At 47.9% G+C, this 20,492-nt stretch overlaps 1 protein-coding gene across 1 annotated transcript in view; it reads right to left on the reverse strand.

Annotated features, from left to right (window-relative positions):
* The window catches only part of TNRC18 (trinucleotide repeat containing 18), a 57,209-nt gene that overhangs the window by 6,272 nt on the left and 30,445 nt on the right, over window positions 1-20,492 (reverse strand). Inside the window, 11 exon segments of the mRNA XM_082313719.1 lie at window positions 186-302; window positions 1,250-1,358; window positions 1,747-1,822; window positions 2,106-2,223; window positions 2,690-2,831; window positions 3,700-3,864; window positions 4,701-5,143; window positions 7,515-7,754; window positions 14,772-15,053; window positions 17,687-18,050; window positions 19,122-19,296. Coding sequence (XP_082169845.1) covers window positions 186-302; window positions 1,250-1,358; window positions 1,747-1,822; window positions 2,106-2,223; window positions 2,690-2,831; window positions 3,700-3,864; window positions 4,701-5,143; window positions 7,515-7,754; window positions 14,772-15,053; window positions 17,687-18,050; window positions 19,122-19,296 — 2,231 coding nt within the window.

The following is a 20,492-nucleotide window of genomic DNA, read 5'->3' on the forward strand; positions in this document are numbered from 1 at the left end:
GGACTGGGCCTTTTTCCCTATGTAGGTTATATCCCACCCCAGCTCTGCATGTCCATAATTGATGGTGCAATCTTTGTGATTTAAAGTCTGTGAACTCGTCCCAAAATCTCAGAGGCAGGTGGCCCAAAACTCCCTACGTTTCATAGTGGGAAGTATCATGCGAAAAACTGAACAGCAAGACTCACACTGGATCTTGTAGTCAGGTGGAAGAAGACGAATGTGAGACAGCGGGATACGTCCCGTGTCCCCATCATCAAACTCTACTGTGATGAGATCACCATCTTCCTCCAGGTCCAGGGCTCCTGTGGGTTGGGGGAGCAGAAGATGGGATTAGGGACAAACATCAGAGTACGAACCCCTTGTCAGGGAAGTGGGGACGTGGGGGAAGTCAGGGATCTTGCACCAGCTCCAAAGCATCCCATCCCCACCTTTCCTAGGCTGTGCATGGAGAGCACAGAAGGCTCGCTCTGCAACGGAAAGTACCTCATAATACTAAACCAGCCCACCCAGTGTAAAATTTCCCAGTCAGCAGCACTGCTCCAGAATGTAACAACCATTCCAGTTTGACTTCCCACCTCCTTCCCCTATTTCCCTCTATTCTTGTGGAAATTCACTTTTCTGTCTTCACTGCAGTACCTTTTTTTTTGACCTGCATTTTGTAACTACTCTCAGCAATCACAAGCTGCTGCTTTTCACTTTCTCTCCAAGAGAAATAAGCTGTCTTCCCATCCTCTCTTCTTGCATCAGCATCACTGGTCTATAACTCGTAAGTAATTCTTCTCTTACACACACATAGTGCAACCAAGAGCCCAAAAGCAAGACCAGCCACAGCAGAATTGTCCAGGGCTCTTCACTGTTTTTTTAATGGGACCAGGTGGGGGAGTTGATGTGTCAGAGGCAAAGCTCTGAGCATGCAGGCAATTTCAAAACCTCTACAACCTCAGAAATCTTTGGTGCCTGGAGTTAATTCTGACTTTTTGAAGTGTGTTGAATTTCCCTGATATTTTTAGCTCCTAAATTGCTCAGACCTCTTCCTACAAGAGCACATCTCCTGAACCAACACGATGTTACTAAACCAGCATCAGGACTGAATTGGACATGACCTGGAGGACAGGAACGGGCCAGGCTCTGACCTCTAGGACACTCACAGCAGCCCCCAAGGCTTCCCCAGGCAAGCCTGACATCCCTCAGGACATGTAGGACTGAGACATCCCTGTTTCACAGTGCAGAGCAGCCAGGGTGGCCTTACCTCGGACAACTGTCCCTGGGTAGAGGCAGCGGTACTGCTGGCTCCAGTAGGCTGCAATCCTTGTGCCCTCAGGCAGGAATCGCACTGAAGGTGGTTTCACGTCAATGATCTGCTCGGGGCAAGAGGAAGGCAATTACTGACGTTCTTGGGTTCTTGGCACCAGCACAGACCATCCCACCCCACTTGGCGTGTAGCAAAGCAGCTCTGGAGAAGTCAAAGGACAGTTTCCCTGCTGGGAAATGGCCTCCTGTCTGCTCAGAGGGCAGCATGAAGGACTATCCCTGCTGGCATACAGGCCTAGTGCCCACTACCAGTGGGGGAGCTCAGCCACGGGACAGCAACCCACAGCAAGAGGAGCTCTGCCCAGACAGGCCACAGAGGCAGGACCAGGGCATCCCTGCAGACCCAACTGGAGGAGCAGGAGGCTGCCAGCTAGCCTCCTCTACCCCAAAACAGGGCTCAGGCACCAAGGACAGGCACCCTTTGGCCTCACATACCGCTTCCTGCAAGAGCTGCTCCAGGCAGTAAATGTGGGGACGGTTTCCCCTTTCGCCTTCCACCACCACACGGTATCTGAAACACAAAGGCCCAGTCAGACACGGCACATGGAAAACATCACCCCGATCAGGTAATACCTCCCTCTGAGCCCTACCACCAGTTTATTTAAGAGCATTTAATGAGAGGTAATTGGATTTTCCTCAGTGCTGATAAACCAGAGCGAACTCTCCTTCCGTCCCTGCCAGACTCTGTCAGTCTCTCTCCAGCCAGCTCTACACAACCCCAAAATCGATCCCTCATCAGCTACGTCCCTGTTTACCAGCAGAGCCCAGGTGGAAATGGTAGCTCCTCAACTCACATGTCTGGTGAATGCACTGTCTTGACATGCCCGGCATAGAGCAGCTTGTCATCCATGGGGATGAGGACACGCAGACCATCTTTCAGCTCATCCTTGTCAATTATGCAGGAGCGGGGAGCTGTGAGGTGTTGGAGCAAGATGAGGATTAGAGAACACCATACATGAAAAAGCGACAGCAAGGGGAGAAGGAAACTTCATACTCGCAGCATCACCCCCACCTAGGAAAAGGCCAGTAAGCCCTTTGCAGAAAGGGCTCTCTCTCTCTGGCTAGCTCCTGGCAGAGGAAAATTTTGCCCTCTTGGTAATAATAAAAAGTCCCCACTCTCGGTAATAATAATATACCAGTAAATGAAAATAGGGCAGCTCAGAGATGGGGCTTCATCTAGATGTCACAGTGGGCCATTCTGATAAGGCTTGTTTTTGGCAAGCCAAATTGACTGGAAAAGTGATATCTCCACACCAAAGACTCGTGGCTTTGGACAAGAAACGTGTGAAAGCAGCACAGTCCTCCTCTGAGCAGCCCTGGGAAACTTTCCCAGCTCCTCTACCTGTAGAATTAGCCCCCCAGCCCCTCCTGCCTTTACCTGGTGTGGGTGGTCGCTCAACCAGCATGCTCAGTGGGATGTTCTCATCCTCTGAGAAGCTGCTGTCTTGGTTGGGCTCAAAATCTTCCTCTGCTGCCATGCTCTCCATGAGCTTGCTGACAGCTCCTCCTTTCCCTCGGTTCTGCAGGAGAACAAGCAGCACGTCAGCTGGATGACAACAGGCAACAGTCTGATCCCATCTCACCTTCCTCCAGCAACAAATAACCTGAGGATATTGGGACAAACTTGCCTCCATCCTCAGCAATATTAATCGCACAGAGAGTTAAATGGGTGTACCCAAACTTGCTTTTTGGTTGAACAAAGACCTTTGTTTTTCTGGGTTTATCCCCAGGCAATGTTGACAGCTGACCAAAAGCTATTTATTTCACACATCCTAGCCATATCCCACTCCTGGAGATTAGGAGACATGCTGTGGAGCAGAGAGCTGTAGCTTTGCTCTGCATTCACCATCTCTCTGCACAGTGCTCCTGAGACTCTGTCTTCACTGAACAGGCAGCAGGCACTGTTCCTATTTCTTCTCAAAGCCCCACGATCCATTTCTTGCTGTTACACACAGACCGTAAGCATTACACTCAGAAATCATGTGAGAAGATGCAGTAATGCGTGTTATGAGAGAAGACAGGCTACAGCAATGGAGCAGAAACCAGTTGTGACCCGGCTCACCCAGTGCTGAGCAAGGCAACTCCATCACCATCTCCTTGGTCCTTGCTGTCCATGAAGGGTCTCCCTCTACCCCATGGCAGCCTTAGAGAAAATCCTGCCTGCTCATTAATTTGGGGGATGAAGGCAAATGAACACCAGATGGTAGCAGCAGGTACTACCTGCTAAGTCTTCCTTGGATTTTAGGCTTCTCAAACCAGCATTTTGCCTGTAACACATCCAGCAAAACCTGCATGTGTTTTCCCTCCCTCACACTGCAACAGTCCAGGAAAAAAGCAGGGCTCTGCCAGCCGCCCTCCAGTTCACCCAGACTAGAACCAGCCCCTCACCTCTTTTTTCACCTCCTTGGCTTTCACCTTGGCTTTGCTCTTCTTGGTGGAGCCCAGGGCATTCGCCAGGCTGACACGAACATCAGATGGGGAGCTAGGGATGCCAGGAGGAGACATGGATGAGGAGGAGGAGCAGCAGGGTGTTTCTTTACCTTTCTTCCGCTGCTAAAAATAAAAAGAAAATGCTCCCATCAGCAAAGAGAGGATTGGTAAAGATCTGGGCCCAGGGAGAGGGGAAAGGTGGAGCAAAGCAGGCTGTGCACAGGTAGGATGACATTCAGCCAGCAGTTAGTTCACTGACTGCACCACGTCCTACATCTCCCAGCTCTGCTTTCAGGCTTCACACATTTTGGGAAGAGCTTTTTATTACCCTGGAGAGCAATTCCTGCCCATCAAACCTTCCCCAAAGAGCTCCAAGAAGATCCCAGCTGGCCTCATGTCACAACTAACTTGTCTAACTCTCCCCACAATCAGCATTCCTCCATAACACTGCGAGGAACTGAGCTGGAGCTGGAGGGAGCCGAGCTTTCAGCCAAGATGAAGAGCCAGCAACAGAGAGATCACTGCCACCACCAGCCAGGGACAGCCCTTCAGAAGACACCATATAAAAGGTGAAGAGCCTTTACGGCCAGCATAGGGACCACAGCTCAGCAAGCAGATAAGGTCATGGAGAGAGTGGGAGAGAGATTTCACAGATGTTTTAATGCAGGATTGTCCACTCTGGCCAATCCAAGCAGGACGGATTTGGGACACGGAGGGTGGCACAAGTAACCTTCCCTGTTCAAACACAACAGAGTTTTACTCCCTGCAAGTCAGATCCAAGCCTGACAGCTCCTCTGGGCATACGTGGGGCTGGCAGGGATGACAAGGGGCAGCCAAACCGCACTAGGGCAACTGCGGGGACAGGACACAACTCTCCTTTGGCCTCGCTGATTTAATCACCCGCCCCTCACCCTCAGCTCCCAAGGGTCCCACACCAATTCTGCCATTGCATTCCTCACCTTGCTTAGCTCTTTCCTCTCCTTCCCCTTGCTGCCCTCCTTTTTGGGGCTCATGGGTGCCCCCTTGCCACAGCGCCCAGGCTTGGAGACAGGAGTGGAGCTGGCAGGCGCCGCAGGGGTCAGAATGGCCGAGGATGTGGTGGCGTCATGGAGGAAGATCCGCTCGCTCCGGCGCCGGTTCCACAGGTCATCATCGCTGGCCTCCAGCCCAAACTCAAAGCTCAGGTCCTTGGGGGACTTGAATTTCTTCAGCTTGCGGCCTTTCTCAGACCCAAGCTTGGCCTTGTCAGCACTCCCAGATCCAGAGTCAAGGCTGCTGGGGGCCTGGTTTGGCGGGATGCTGCTTGCCTCCAGTGGCCCCTTCTTTCCCCGCAGCAGCCCTGAAGGCGACTTCTTCCTGATCTTGATCTCACTCTCCGAGTCGGTGTATTCAAACTCCGTCCCTAGGTGAAAAGGATTTAACCATCAGTCAAAGCCCTGGCTGAGCCAAGAGGGGCCAAGTCCCACTGGAAGCTTTTGGGCTCCATGGGAGATGCCGTGCTGGTTCAACAGAGCCCTTGGTGCTCCCGTTTCCAATCCTCACGTCCCTCAGATCTGCATTTCCACCCCATAAAACACTGATTTCCCTGAAAATAAGTCTCCCCTGCCCCAAACCAGAGTCCACCCATTCAGAAAGTATAGGTCAGTGTGTTCCCTGCCTCAATTTTCTCCCTTCTCCCACAACCAAAACCCTGCAGGGAAGCTCGTAAGACAAAATATCATCTAACATTTGCTCCTCCACAAAAAGGAATTCCTCAGCTGAAGCAAAGCACGAACCCCACACGCTGAGCCTTCCTCCCCTCCTGGTGGGAGTCCTCTCCAGTCTCACCTTTGTTTCAGGAGTATGATCTCTTTAACAAATTGAATAAACCCAGTTTTCAAGTTTATTTTTTCCCATTGGCCGTCAGACACCACAGATCTTTTCATTGGCTCAAGTAATTGCCTTAAAGTCAAGAGAGGTAAATGATCTTTTGTCTGTGGCAAATGGAAATCCCCTCAAATTGGCCTCTGCTCAGTATCACAGGCACAGCAGTACCCAGAGGCCTGAAATATTGTAGTAATGCCAAGATGTTCACCACCTTCAGTGTGTTCCCCAGAACCTGATAAAGGAGAGCAAGATCATACGTTTCCAGGGGCAGAAGGGAAACTGAGGCAGCACCTACACACCCAGCAACATGGGTAGGAGGGTAGGCAAAGCACTGTGGCTGCACAGGTGCTGTGCCATCAGAGGGATACAAACAGCCAGGAAGAAACCTGCCCAAGGTCATGCAGTAAGTCTATGTTGGAATAAGACACTCAGCCCAGATTTTCTAAATCCATTTATTTCCCAGGACACTGGGCCTCATGGGATGGCACAGCACTTCTGAAGATGTGTAGAAACATCAGCAGAACCTGGTTCTCCCTCTCCAAAAAGAGCATCAGCCAAAGGTGTCTCTTGTATCCTCCTCCAGCCTGCTGTGGGTCTGCCCTCTCTGCACTCTCATTTGCATGACTACCTTCAGACCAACAAGGTCTGAAATCAGGCCTCGCTTGGCAGAATCTCTTCTCAAGCCCAACAGCGAACAGCCCCTGCTGTAATAAACCACTGCTTGCAGAAGACCCTTTAGAAAGGACATATGGGACTGAACAACATTCACGTGGGTAAATGAAAACATATGAGGCACAAGCATGGAGAGCACCTTCTCTCAGTCCTTCTCTCTCAAATATGCTCACTTTCCTGGGTAAATTCAGTCTGCAGGAACCTGCTCTCATCTTCTAGCCAAACCTCTTCCCCTGAGACAGCCCCAGCACAAGCAGGAAAAGAGCAAGCCTGTCAAAATCAAAGCTGGCAAGGCTCAAAATTAAAAACCCACTGGAAATTACAACACCCCTTCTCCTCTCTCACTGCCGCATGAGACAATTTCTAGATGCTTCCAGTTTCAAGAAGGGCAGGTTACAAGACGATAAATTCTTAACAGCGGCTGTTGGAACAAGTTGGCAAAAGCCTAATATAGCATGGAAACAGTGCTAAAACAAGCCGGGCTCCCAAGGAAGACATCATTTTCCATTCTGAAGCATGCTATAAATTCCATTATCACTTAATAAATATTAATAGCGAATTTATAAATGGAGCCCATATAGATCTCTCTGACCAGTAATGATGTCACCAACGGGCACTTGTGCAGCAGGGCATGGGGAAGAGAAGAAATGAAACTGCCAACTGTGTAACACACTGAAACTGAGACAGAGACAGGGACAGAAACACGGGGTCTGGCACTGCAAACACATGAGCAGAGGAAGGAATGCTTGTTTCAAGTCTTGCTGACAAGTTTCTATGATGAGGAAGCTGATGGGATGGGCTGATTGAAGGGTTTTTTCTTCTGCTTGGGTGTCTGTGCTTCTCTTGGGTATTAGATCAGCTGCATTTAGCACGCTTCCTTCCCTAAAATGTAACAGCACTTCACTGCCTACAGCACTCTGTCCAAGGGGACACAGTATCCCATCGCTTGCCTTTGCAGCATGACTGTTCAGGATTCGCCAGGAAGAAAAAGAGGAAACTTTGAGGAAGCCACAAAGGGAAGCTATGGCTGCAGCTGCTAAACCTGCCATACTCGTGACTGGTTCTTGTTTTCTTGCCAGGCAATTCCCCCCATCTTCAGCATCAGGACCAAGCAGCCAAAAGCAAAGAAAGGGCAAGACAGTGTCTGGGTAACAACCTGCTCTCTTGCGGCACAGTAGGACCTCCTGAACCTTCTACCTTGCCCCCATGGTGCTAACCCTAACCACGCAACTCACCCATCAGGCTCTGCCGCTCCTCCTTCTTCTTCGCCTTTTGCTTCGCCTCCAGCTGGATGATGGAAAGTGGAGGGGGAACGATGGGGCTGGGCATTGCACTGGCAGCAAACCTTGCTAGAAGGCCCAGGCCGCTCTCATCAAGGGCAGGAGATGAAAGCCTGTCGGTGCCATCTGTCCCATAGTCCTCTCCTTCCTCCTCTTCCTCTTCATCCTCCTCTTCCTCTTCCTCTGAGCTAGAATCTAGCACGCAGAAAAGAGGGAGCCCATTACAAATCTCATGGAGCTGTGCATCAGCCACATTTCCACCCCAAACCGATAACTCTCCTGCTGCTCTGTGCTCACCTAAGTAGCACTGAGACACCCATGAGCTGAGCCAGAAGATGTTGGCCACAGACACACAGGTGTCTTTGCAGCCATGTAGCCGATATCACCCTGCCTACCACCACCCTTGAAGGACACAGCAATACAGGCAAAGAGGACCCATTCAAGGCGAGGGAGGGAAGAGCAGGGTGTTGGCAGAGATTTGAGAAGGACACCACGCACCCCTTCCCTGCAGCTTTCAGGAGGAATTAAAGCTTAATTCCTTTGAAAATCCCAACCTCAGAGCTGTGGGATTCCCCTCCCGCCCACCACCTCTTCCTCCATAACGAAATCCATTAGCGTAATCAGAATCAGAAATCAGCATGGAAGGGGAATACCAGAGATCAGCCTGCTCCATAGTGGGAGGCAAGGAGGACACAGAGAGGAGAAGGGGCAGGAGGCAAAAATGCAAAGGTGGGGAGGGAAATAATAATTTGAAAGCAATGGATTTGGAATGCATAAGGAGGGAAAGTGTAGGTAGTGTTGGAGACAGGGAGGAGTGTTTAAACGCTCTGCCTCAAAACTCTCCGTGCCTTTCATTTCCCTCTCTACAGCTCAGGCTAGGGAAGCCCAGCTCAGCACAGGCAGGAAGAGCTGCCCACAGCCCAAAATCTAATTCCGGCAAAGAAATCAGCCTTGCTGCCTGCCTCGGCTAACACCCGCAGAGAGCAGTAGGCTGGCGTTTTCCTTTATGGTGTGTATATACAGCAGGTATTTTGGAGGTAGGTGCTCTGAGGGTGGCACCTCTCCCTTCCTACAGCACTTCCCAAAGGACTGTCATCAGCTCAAAGGCAATTAATTTTAACGGCATCCCATCCAGTTAGTGCTGGTGAGCGAGAGTCACTACACAAATGCACAGATATCACACACATACATATACACACACATAGATGAGCACATAGAAATATATATCTAACTGCAAAAAATGGGTCTGGAAAAGATATTTCATTTCTTTTGGAATTGAGGGCTTAAGTAGGATCATCAAGGTTGCTGGAAAATTTCCACCACTAGCAGGAGCCCTGCTCTCCCCGCCTGAGCCCACTTGCCAGCTCCCCGCCAGCCGCTATCCCTCCGTCTGAAAGCCAGCCAAATGAGAAACCAGATCCCTTCAAAATGAGCTGGAATGAACATGAAAATCCTTTTCTTTTCACGTATGCCCTCTGGGATAGATAAAAACGTCCTCAACACTTGGTTGTTCAAAAAAAGAAAAAAAATACAATAACACAAGTGTTTTTCTTCTACTTTGGATATTTTTTCCATGACATTAGAAATAACAGGAATATCAGAAAACAGTGTTCTTATCCTTGTATTTTATCAACTGAAGTAATGGCCAGCTATTGTTTTTTATTTTTTTTATTTTTTTAACAAGGAGAGCTTTTTTCCATAGCATACATCAGATAGACAGTCACAGAATACTAATTTTTAACCGCATAAAAATCCCTTCCCCATTTCAGTTGCTCAGGCCAGTTCCTTGTGATATAAAAATGCTATGAAACCTACAGTCTTGAAGTAAATACCAAGGAATCCACAGCCCTGCTCACTCCTTGCATAAAAACCACATGCAAAAAAAAAATCCACAGCAAATTAGGATCAGATTCCTTCCCTTACGAGAAAAGGGGCACAAATGCTGTTTTTCTACAATGTTTTGCCAAAAAGAAAACAAATCCAGATGAACTCGGCTATTCTGAGACGCAGAAACCACCTGCCTGAAAAGCAGCAAAACTGTGCTCAAGTTCAATGACACATCATGGGGTATTGAGACCCCATCCATGCATTCTATTTGGCTCTGAAATACAATAATTCTCAGCAAAACCAGAAAAAAATTGGAAAAAAATCAACCTGTACAGCCCCTCATGCCAGACCTAGAGAGACGGCCGAGCAGAAAGCGGCTCACTGAGCAGCTGGGGAGGAAAACAGGCCAAGAAAGGGGGAAGTTTGCAGGAAAATCCCTCCCTCCATGACCTGTCCTGCATGAATCCTCCGCAGCACCCTTGGCTCAGCCGCACCGACTGCCCAGGGGCTGTGCCGAGCACGGGCAGCACCACTCCTTCAGCACTTCAAGACTCTGCACGTGCAAGGGCACGAGGGTGCCCAGCAGCTACGGTATTTCAAATGCACCAAGGTAAAACAGCTTTGAAAGCCAGAATGAAAGCAGCTATTACTCACGCTACAGAAAATGTACGATGCAATAACGTACCTGGCAGTTATTCTAACCTCTTTCAAATATATGGTGTCACACTATGGAAAGACAACTGAAGATAGTCTCTTGTCAGCATTTTTACCAAAACACTTATATTTTTATCGGCATGAGATTCGATTTTCAGCCTGAAAATAAACACATTTTAACACATTCACAGCACAGATCTATCCTCCTCCACCTCTCATGGCGAGGCCAGATCTTGGTAACTCCACTCTACATGCACAGCACAAGCCCTGCTCCTGATTTTCCAAGGGACAAAAACTAACAAATGAAACAAAAAGAACACATTTAGGGCTCTGCTCCAAACCCACATACTTCTAAACTAAAAGTCCCCAAATTTATGGCCATGGTGGCAAATAAGCTGCTGGTGCTCTACAGCCATCTGCACGGCTTCTTGGAGAGACTCATGATGCCTGTATTTAATGTGAAGCAGGAGTTTTACTCCTACTGTACCCAAATTATGTGTGGGCTTAAAATGAAGTATGCACAGATGCCGTAACACAATTGAAGCCTCCATTTTTTCTCCTAAAAAGGTGATTTTAGTTAACAATGGGGAAAAAGACATTTTATAAAATCATTTTTTCCTTCAGCAGTAATTCTGTTAACACTGAGCAATGGTAAGGGAAAAAATACTCAAAGTTAAAAATATCTTTTCTAATTGACATTTTTAAGAGCATTTATATGTGTGTATATACCCACACACACAGCCACACGTGTACATACAACTCTACAGCCAAAACAAACAACAAATTCATATTTAAATGCTACTGATGCCAGATAAACTGTACCCAAAGAAGATTTTTTTTTCTAAAATTTTTACCTGCATTAAATTAAAAAGCAAACCCAATTACAAATACTAAACTTTCTCATTGCTTTTAACAGCTAAGCTGCCGTGGTATTTTACTGTAGGAGAGCAGTAAATGAAGATTTGTTAATGATGAACAGAAATTGGTTAAGCAATTTGGTTTTTAGAGACTGATGTAACAAGACGGATTGAGGGGGATGCGGAGAGGAAAGGCTTGGGAAGGGGGGAGTAAAAACACACACTTAAAAAGAGTCATTTCACATTGTAAAAAAAAATAGCATGATTTTCTCATAACACCAAGCAGTCCTACAGCATACAAAGCAGGCTAAGTACAGGCAGACTTTAGACAGCTACTGGGTCATTGACATCTGATTTGTGTGATCTGTCCAAATTCTGGAGGTTACTTATTTTTGAATGTCCAATTTAAGATTGTACCTTTTTTTTTTCCAAACAAGCCAATTCTCATCATTGGAAGATTATTTCCCCCCCCCTATGTGCTGTGTTGCTGACTCCAGAAGTACTTACAAAAAATTAAAAATATTACAACTATCACATGGGAATGACTGTGTAGGGAACCGGTTATCCCTCACTGTTTTTTTTTTTCATTGGGATAAAATCATTCTCCAAATCAGGGAAAGGAAAGCAGGGAAGAAGGTACTAATTTCTTAGTACTAATTTCTTAGTAATGTTTCAAGGAAAACAGAGTATTGAGGAGGAGTTAGTATTGGTCTTCAGCCTCAGAAAGCTCACAGTATTACCTATCTGATGGTTTTCAAAGGTCCCATGTGTCTTTGGCCCACATTAGCAGTTTCCTCTCCAAGGTCACTGGATGAAAAGCCACAAGCTTTACCCGTTATCAGAATGGCAATGTGGTGTTTGGTCTGCAAGAAAGCAGCATGTCCCTACCTCTTCTATCTAAAACCAGATGAAAACAGGTCTTCCTGCAGCTACTCCTACCTCTGACATAGATATTGGCAGGGCCATGGCCAGCCAATTACCCTGATACTAGGACAGTCTGCATCGTGGCCCAGAAACCTTTAAGGACAGTGGCAGAGCCTTTGCAGGCAGCGCTGTGCCTTCCCATCTCGGACCCATATGCAAATCCTTCCCTTTGCTAGGTTAAGGGGGTCTCCAAAAGAAGGTCTGCAAACAGTAAAGCATTTCTGGAGTCCTCAAACACATACACACAAGCAAACCTTCCATGCAAGACTCTTCATGGACAGAGGAAAGTCAAAAGTGGACAGCAATCATCTTCAGAATTAAAATAACCAAGAAAATGCAAAGAGCTACGTGTCATTATTCATGGAGGTAACATCGAAACATCTGAGGCTGACAGATGACATAAAGAAAAGTTATTTTGCCTACCTACATAACAATGGTCAAGGTTCGGGTTCATGGCTAGTGACCCTCGCTGAGAAGTGTCTGCCCTACAACCAGCCAACCACTTTGCTTCTTTAGTGCAGCGTGAGAGCAAATGCAAGAGACCGACACAGACATTCAAAGCATCATGGATAGGGGCAGGGGTGAAAGGGTTGGTCAAGCAGCTGCAAGGAGAAAGCGAGCACTTCTAGAAAAGCTGAGGTTATTAATCGGTTTAGTATCAGGGAAAGCCATTAGAAACCCTATTACCCAAATATCCCTTCAAGTAATGTTTCTGAGAAAGAACAACCAAAAAAAAATCATTTGCAGAAAAAACCAAAACTGTAACCAATAATCTCCCCCCACCTCCCCCTCCATGCCCACCTCCCACCCCAGGAGGTTTTGCATCTTTGGTTTCCCCACCATTAAATGACACCCCAGAGGGATTTACAATGCATTTCCCCATTTGTTCCAGATTCCCCATCCTCCTCCCATAGCCCCTCCCCAGACTTTATCCCATAAAACTGGGATTTTTTTTTTTTTTTTTTTTAAAGCAGACAGGTTACTTGCAAAATAGACAAAGCCAATTAGGGACAAGTTACCTATCTGCTTACCTGGAGCAAAACCAAAAAGCAAACCCAAAAAACCCTCAAGAACTTGGCACCTAAAAGGGATTGATATCCTCAAAATTTCCAACAGCAGCAAAATAAACAAAGAAAAGATGCAGGAAGGAACAGGGAAGGGAAGAATGGAATTTAACGCAGACTCTTCATGGAAATGTGGCAATCTCACCCTTACATAAAATCCACTACCCCCAGAACTTTTTGGGTTCTCGAAAGAATAATTATTTTTTTTTTGAAGCATATATTTCTTTCTTTTGGGTTTTCTTTGAAATGCATTGGTGGGTCCAGCCCAGAGCCACATCAAACCAAATCAGCATTCTGTATCTTTCTGTGTTTGATCATTTTTTTTTTAGCTTAAATTATCTTTCTTTGGAGGTTGGGTTTGGAGGGAAGAAAAAACAAACAAACAGGTACACAGAGGAAATTAACATCAAAAAACTAAGAAAAAACAAAACAAAAGCAAAACTATCCAGCCCCATTTTCAATTAACAGCTGTCTGAGCAGTGTGAAATACTAAAAGGCTTTTGCTGTGCTACATCCAGATCTGCCGTTAACTTAGATGGTAACAACTGGGGATGCTCTTGCTTAGCATTCAGCCCAGACGAGCTACTTCTTTTGGGAGCTGAGGGCTCATTAAAATGACCTTTCCCCATGATTATTATTTAATGAGTGCGCTCTAAAACAGAAACCCCTTGTGTCTCTGGAGGAAAAGTCTCAAGTAATCTCTTTTCCCACTGAAGTACTAATGACAGGCTAACAAAAAAAAAGCTGCAAGAAAAAAACTGGGGTGAGGGTGAGGGTGAGGGAAGGAAACTGCAGAATCAAATTTAATGCAGTAATTGCCACATCCTTGAACACCGTGGGTTACATCTGGGCATCTGAAAAAAAGTATCACCCAAAAAGAGATGCAAAAACTTGCCGTATACATTTTAAAAAGTGAAAAATTTCTGGCTGTTAAATAATGGGGACCTTACACCCAGCACCCTCCTGCAGCAGCAACAAGGACCAAGTGCCTCCATGTTTTATCTGCCTGCCTTGAGAGAGTCTATCAAGAGAGGAAACAAACTGAAAAAGAAAAAAAACAAAACTGGGCGAACAAATAAATTAAAGGGGTTGGGGGAGGGAAAAGCCTAGGCTTAATCTGGACAAAGGCAGCAGGGATATTTGAATAATAGAGAGTACCCCAGACTAGGTTAATTCCAGTTCTACTCATGGGGAGTGGGAGCAGGAGGGGGATGCAGAGCAGGATGAAGTGAAGCGGCAACCTAATCGCCTGATAAGAGACACAGCAAGAGAGACAAGGTACACAGGTTTAGTTAAAAATGAACTCGGTATGTTTAATAAAGCTTGGTATACCAAATCGCAGTACAAACATCAAGTCACACGGCCACACAACAGTTTCCCGGTATTAAAAAAAAAAAAAAAAGGAAAAAGGAAAAGAAAAAAGGAAAAAAAAAAGGGGAAGTAATTAAAAAAAAAGCTCCTTCCAAACCTCTACAAGGCTCATGCCAAAATAAAATAAGAAATAAAATAATAATAATAGTAATAATAATAATATAATGGTGGTGGTGGCAGCAAGGAAGAAAGTGAGGGAAAAACTGAAGGAAGGAAGGGAACAGGAAAGCAGGGAGAGGTGGACACTAAAACCCAGTTGATATAAAAGCTCTAAAAGAGCCAGCCAGTAATAATATCACAATGATACAGGTACAAAAAGGATAAAAAATAAATGTCGGGCTGATAAAGCAGGCTACGCTGCCAAGAACAAAGATGGCCGCCCTGGCTCCGACCATCAAAATGGCTGACCCCGGCCCGCCAGGCCCCTTGCTCACCCTTGCCTCCCGCCCCACCCACTCCCACACAGACATGGCAGAGGGGTGCGTTTGGGGTTACGTTTGCTATAAGCTAGTAACCTTGATCGAACGAGTCCTCCGAGGAGTCGCTGAAGGAAGATCCCGCCTCGGCCTCCCGCAGCAGCAGGCAGAAGGGCTGCTTCCGGCCCGCCGCCGCCTTCGGCTTCAGCGGCCGCCCGGCCGCTGCGCTGCGGGGAGCCACCTTGGGGCCACCGGGTGCCCGGCCGCCCTTCCTGGCCGCCGTGCTGTAGAGACCGGGCGGCCGCGGCTTGGGGGCGGATGGGGGCTGTGCCGGCCAGTCGTCCCTCAGGGATCCCTCCTCCTCCTCCTCCGAGTCTGTATCTGTGGTCGAAGCAGGTGGGAAGAGCGTTACATCAGAGAATGGGGGTTTGGGGTTTTTTGGGTGTTTTTTTTTTAGGGGGGTGCTTTGGTGCATTTCTTTGTGAAGAGGCTGTAAACCAGGAGGGGAAAGCGGCTGCAGGAGGGGCCATGTGCCACCATTTTCCACCCGAGTCTGGTCCCTCCATCACAAGTCTCGGGCTCAGCAAGTGGGAGCCGAATAAACACAGAAATACCTATTTCCTTCTTTCGGTCAGAAATAGACACTCTCCACCTAGGCCAAACGACTCCTGTCCTCACATGAGAAAGGATCCAAAGGGTGTTTTCAGCTCAGGAGCAGAAAACTGAGGTAGATGTTTCCACTATCAAGATGTCCACTGAAGGCGCAGCGATGCCAACAACTGGGCCATCGACCTGAATTAGTCTTAACCATGGTTATGTTCAACACTGACCTAAATCTCCTTTTCTACACGAACCAACTCTCCCAGAGGGTTTTTCACATGGGTGGCAGGAGCAAGCCCAGCTGCCAAGCGGGCAACACGTCTAACTCTGAAGGTCTTAACTCCAAATGTTCTACCCCAGATGCTCCGCAGTGTGCAATATAAAGGACACTGAAACAGAGCCAGGACAAAGCCGCTCTTCTGCCTGTGAACTGTCGCTTTACAAAGCTGCCAAGCCCCATGAGCGGTGAGAAGTTATACAGTGGTCCCCTCTGGCATCTGATGAGTGGAATGAGAAGTATATGGTACCCCTGGATGCAATAAAAGTGGGTATGAATTGTCACCTGCTGGCTCATGAACACATCGTTAGCTCCACAACATTACGGACATTGCGATGGCGACCGTTCCAGCCTGTGAGTAGCAGCAGATGCTCTCCAGTGTCAGCCCAGATCGGGCATCGCTCCCCACCTCCATTGTGTTGGTTGTGGAGATGAGGGAACAAGGGATAGCAAGTTTAGGAGGCCCAAAGCCCAAATATGCAAATGATTTTGGGCATCTGACTTCTGCTAAAATCTGTGGGAATAGGATGCTCAGCTCGCCCTTTGGATCTATGCCCAAGGTTTTCAGGACTCCAGCTAGAAAACCATGAGGTTAGGAGGCAGAAGGACTTGGCGCCAGTCCCGCTTCTCCTCCTCCACAAGAGCAGCCCACCAGTCATGGGAGGTGCTGCCATATGCTCGACCTGCCTCCCCAAATCCATCACGCTTGAGTGACCAAATGACAGGCTAAAGCCCTTTCCCTGAACCTGTACACAGCTGAAAAATCACACACCAAAGCTGAGCCATTTCAGAGTTGGTTCCTCAGTGACAACAATCCTCCTGTGCTGAGATTCATGTGGCGAAGGGGCACATTCCTACACCAGGAGACTCGCTGGAGAGGAGAGGGGTGAAACAGCAGCTCCCTTAGGTCTGGGAGGGAGGTTTTGTTCATGAAACCTCAGTATCAAGTGCCAGGGCACTGCAAAAGCTCCCTCTGCCATGAGCCAAGGCTTTTTGCTCCAGCAACAGCCCATGCCTCCCAGTTTAGGAGCCATGTGTCTGTCCTTGGGAGCAAAGCACATTCAAGAGCAGAACTGCTAGGTGTTGCGTACAGCACGACCAGCCAAAGGCTGTGTTCAAGTCCAGTGGACACAATGGCTCCTATTTTGCCATGTAAATGGCTAACAACATGCCAAACATTTGTTCAGTTGGAGAACAACTAGCTCATCATCTTCCCCATTAGTGACATTTCTAATCCGGTGTTGCACCAAGAGATACATTTGTTATGCATACGAACACCCCATAAGAGTTTTAACATGGGACTTAAATAGCTGCAAGCAAAGGAGAAGATGCATATGCAAGTGAGCTAAGACAATTACACAGCAAGGCCTCAGACCATAAACTCCAAGTCCCGCAAATGCTCTCTGCCCCATTGTCTGCCTGAACCATTAAAGACTCTTCTACCTCTGGTTCTATCGCCTTCCCAACACTACTGGCAATTCAGCTTTTTTCCTGCTGTAACAGGGGTTCCTAGCTCCACTTGGTTGCAGGAGCCTTTGCCTCGGGTGCACTTTGGGTTCAGAAATGGTAATCAGTACACAGGATGCCAGGGTGGAGATGAACACTGCTGAGACAGATGGGAAGGCTGAGCACAGTCAGCCAGGAACCAAGCCACAACACTGAAGGGCAGGAGGATGCTCACGAACATCAGTGCCCCCTGCAGCCTTCACCTTCTCCAAATGCCTCCATGGCATAATCCTAAGACCATTCCTACCCGACTCACCAAGGACCTTGAAAGTCAACCAGTAACCACCTCCTGGAGCAGAGGCTATGAGTCCTCATCTGACAGGTAGATGGAGAGTGTCTACTCCCACCAAAAGCAAGGATGTGGGTCAACTTCTTTTTTAAAGCATTTTTCCCCACTGACAATCAGTACAACACATGCCAGGAAGAGACACACTGATACTGGCTACCTCTTGGATGGCAAGTTGGGTGGACAACTCATGCTCACCCCAAAGACACAGCACCTTTCACTCATGAGCAAAACCAGATCCAAAAAAAGACCCCTCCCAAGAGGCCAGAAATCTCCACCACAAGCCCCCACAACAAATTACACCATAAGAAAAGATAAATGAGAGATAAATGAGCGGTTACTTACTATAGGAGTAGCTGCTAACTTCAGATATTGCTGGTGAATGGGAAACCTTGAGCTGATTTTTGACTTTTAACCCCACCTCCATCTTCTTCATTTTGGCAGCCACTTTGTTTTTACCTTCCTTGGTGGTTTTCAGTGACAGGCCCAGGTTCTTGGCCAGGCTCTTCTTCTCCTCCTTGCTTGGCAGAGCCTCGTGGGGTGGGAGGTACCTGCTGCCACCTCCACTAGTTTTTGGCTTTCCCCCAGAGCTGTCAGCAAACTTAAAAGGGGATTTGAGCTTGTCTTGTTTGGTGAGTGACAGGGCCTTGTCAAGCTTGCTGGCCAGCTGCTCCTGATCCGATGGTACCTTCTTCTTCTTGAGCTTTAACTGCCAAGGTGAAAGGAAGAGACACAGGTGAATACAGAGCAGATATCATGGCAGACCTAGGGGATTTTAGTAGCCCTCATAACAGTCTCTCATGCATGCTAGTTAATAAGGCCTCAGAATGATGGTTTTAAGCCCCAGTTGCCATAACCCACCGTAGTGCTAGGGAGGAAGAAGAGGAGGATGTCAGCAAACAGCACAGCTTTACCCTTATCGAGCACTACAAAATCACAAGATTAACTGAGAAAAATCGAATTTTCTTCCAAAAGAAATATGTTCATAGAACAACGTTTTGGAGTTCTTCCTTCTCAACACCTGTTTTTTTAGGGTATGTTCGAGTCGGTTTTACAAGCTTTTCTCTAAATCATGAGGATTAAAAATCTTCTTTATCCAAAACCCCAGCCAAATAAATATGGATTTCCACATAATCAAGCAGCTCCAGAGGCTGGGATGCCAAAAAGACCCAAATACCAGCAAGAACATCAGCACTACTGCATTACAGCCAGGGCTGTTACACCCTTTTCAGTATTTTCTTGCTTCTCAAAAAAAGTAAATATACTTTACATGTGTTACAGCTAGATAACAGCAGCTGTAACTCAGTACTTCGCCTGTATGCTTTTTGGATTTCAGCAGCAGCTTAAAGCTCCAGTAAGTATCTCATTGCCTCAACAGAAGCAGAAGAAAACCCTGCATTTAAAATAGCAAGGTTGCACTCCCTTTCCTCCCTCACTTTGGGAAGTCTGTTCCCCTCCACTATCTCGACAGGCGAAGGGGCATGACAACACTGCTCTAGATTCAGAGCTAGTGCAATATTGCAACGTTCTGGCTCACTCGAAGGCACTTGCCTCTCTGCTGCCTACCAAAGAGGTCCAACCTCCACAAGCCAATGTTAGCCTTTGCAAACACCCCTCCACTGCAAAGACAGCCCTCTCATGAAGAGCTTCTAAACCCACGTGAACTGAGAGCAGACGCTCTAAGATCAGGAGGAGTTATCCAGTGCAAGCTAACACTAGCAAACCAGGAAAGAGATCTGCTTTTGACCCGTGGCTCCATGCTCCCCATGAGGGCACTGACCTCATTTGAGAAGCTGGGAGCCGCATCATGCTCTTCCCAGCTCTGGTTCCTCCCTTTCATCTTGCTACTGCCGCTCTCCACATCCTCGTCCTCCTCCGGGAGGGCCCCTTTGTGCCTCTTCTTCAGGCCCTCGCCAGTCTCAGAGTCTTCGGAGAGCAACAAGGACTTGCTCAGTCTGCAAGCCAAGCACAGGGTGGGTCAAGATGGGGGGGGCCTTCCTCCCTGTGATGCCCACCAAGATCAAAAGTGAGGTTAAATGCCTCCTAGGACAGTGGGGATCCTCAACGGGAGCCAAGTCCACTGTGAAGAGACAGCAGTTTGGACAAGGTTTTCCACCAAGCAGGAGAGCCAAGGAGCCCTTCTTGCACACTCTTGGCCACCAGCACAGATGAGGGTGCCTGAAATCAGAGACCTGCAAGGTGGTCTCTCAAAGGAAGTATTTAGCGTCTTGAGTAACAGCCACCAAAAAGTGCCTGATTTGGTACAGAGCAGCAGAGGGAAGGATAGACAGCTGAGCTGGCCCTGTAGGTCTTTTCCCACCTCTACTGTCATGGACTCTGTAGGTGCAGAGAGAGATTCCCGAGGCCCAGGGAGGTGCCTCACTGCTCAGACACTTGCTCTGGTTGCTCGGGTATGAGCAAGGAAGTGGTAAGGAACTGCCATGCAGGGTGGCACAGAGGGACAAGGGCACTGCAGGGACTGGCTCGCTCAAAGGACAGGCAATCCACTTTACAAGCCCAGCCCCCCTGCGAGAGGCATTTGCGATCTGCATCTTCAGTCTCGCTTCAGGATTTGGGGGGAAAGGAAAGGGTAAATAAATGATTAAAAAAACAAAAAAATAAAGTAGGTGAGACTATAAGCACATCTTTCACTGTTCCCCAGCTGTCTCCAGTAACTATCTGATGGATGATCGGTCAACATCTCAAGACCTCTACCAAGCCTCCATTAAAAGCTCTCATATGCCGCCTCCTTCACACTAAGCCTGCTGGCCCAGGTCATACCACCACCACAAACCACTGACACGGGGCAGCCTCATCAGCTTCCAGGCATTTTCCGTCCCCTCCGGCCGCTCTGCTGACCTCCACAGACAGCTAAACCAACACCTCAAGCCCTGGACACTGGCTGAGGGTGCGCCTCCATCTCCCATGCCAGGTTGCTCAAGCATGCACACGCAACACAATCATGCACGCACACATGCACAACTCCAGCCACCTCTGGATGCCTCCAGCCTGTCCAGCCATCCAAACAAGAGGAGCAAAACACAAAGCCACCAAGAGGACAGATTTTCAGAAACACATGGTCAGTGGGAGCTGGGCACCTGCATCTGATTTATAGTCTTGAAAAATACATAGCACGCAGGGAGACAGCTCG

The sequence above is a fragment of the Platalea leucorodia genome (genome assembly GCF_965183815.1).
Source record: "Platalea leucorodia genome assembly, chromosome: 5".
Taxonomy (NCBI): Eukaryota; Metazoa; Chordata; class Aves; order Pelecaniformes; family Threskiornithidae; genus Platalea; species Platalea leucorodia.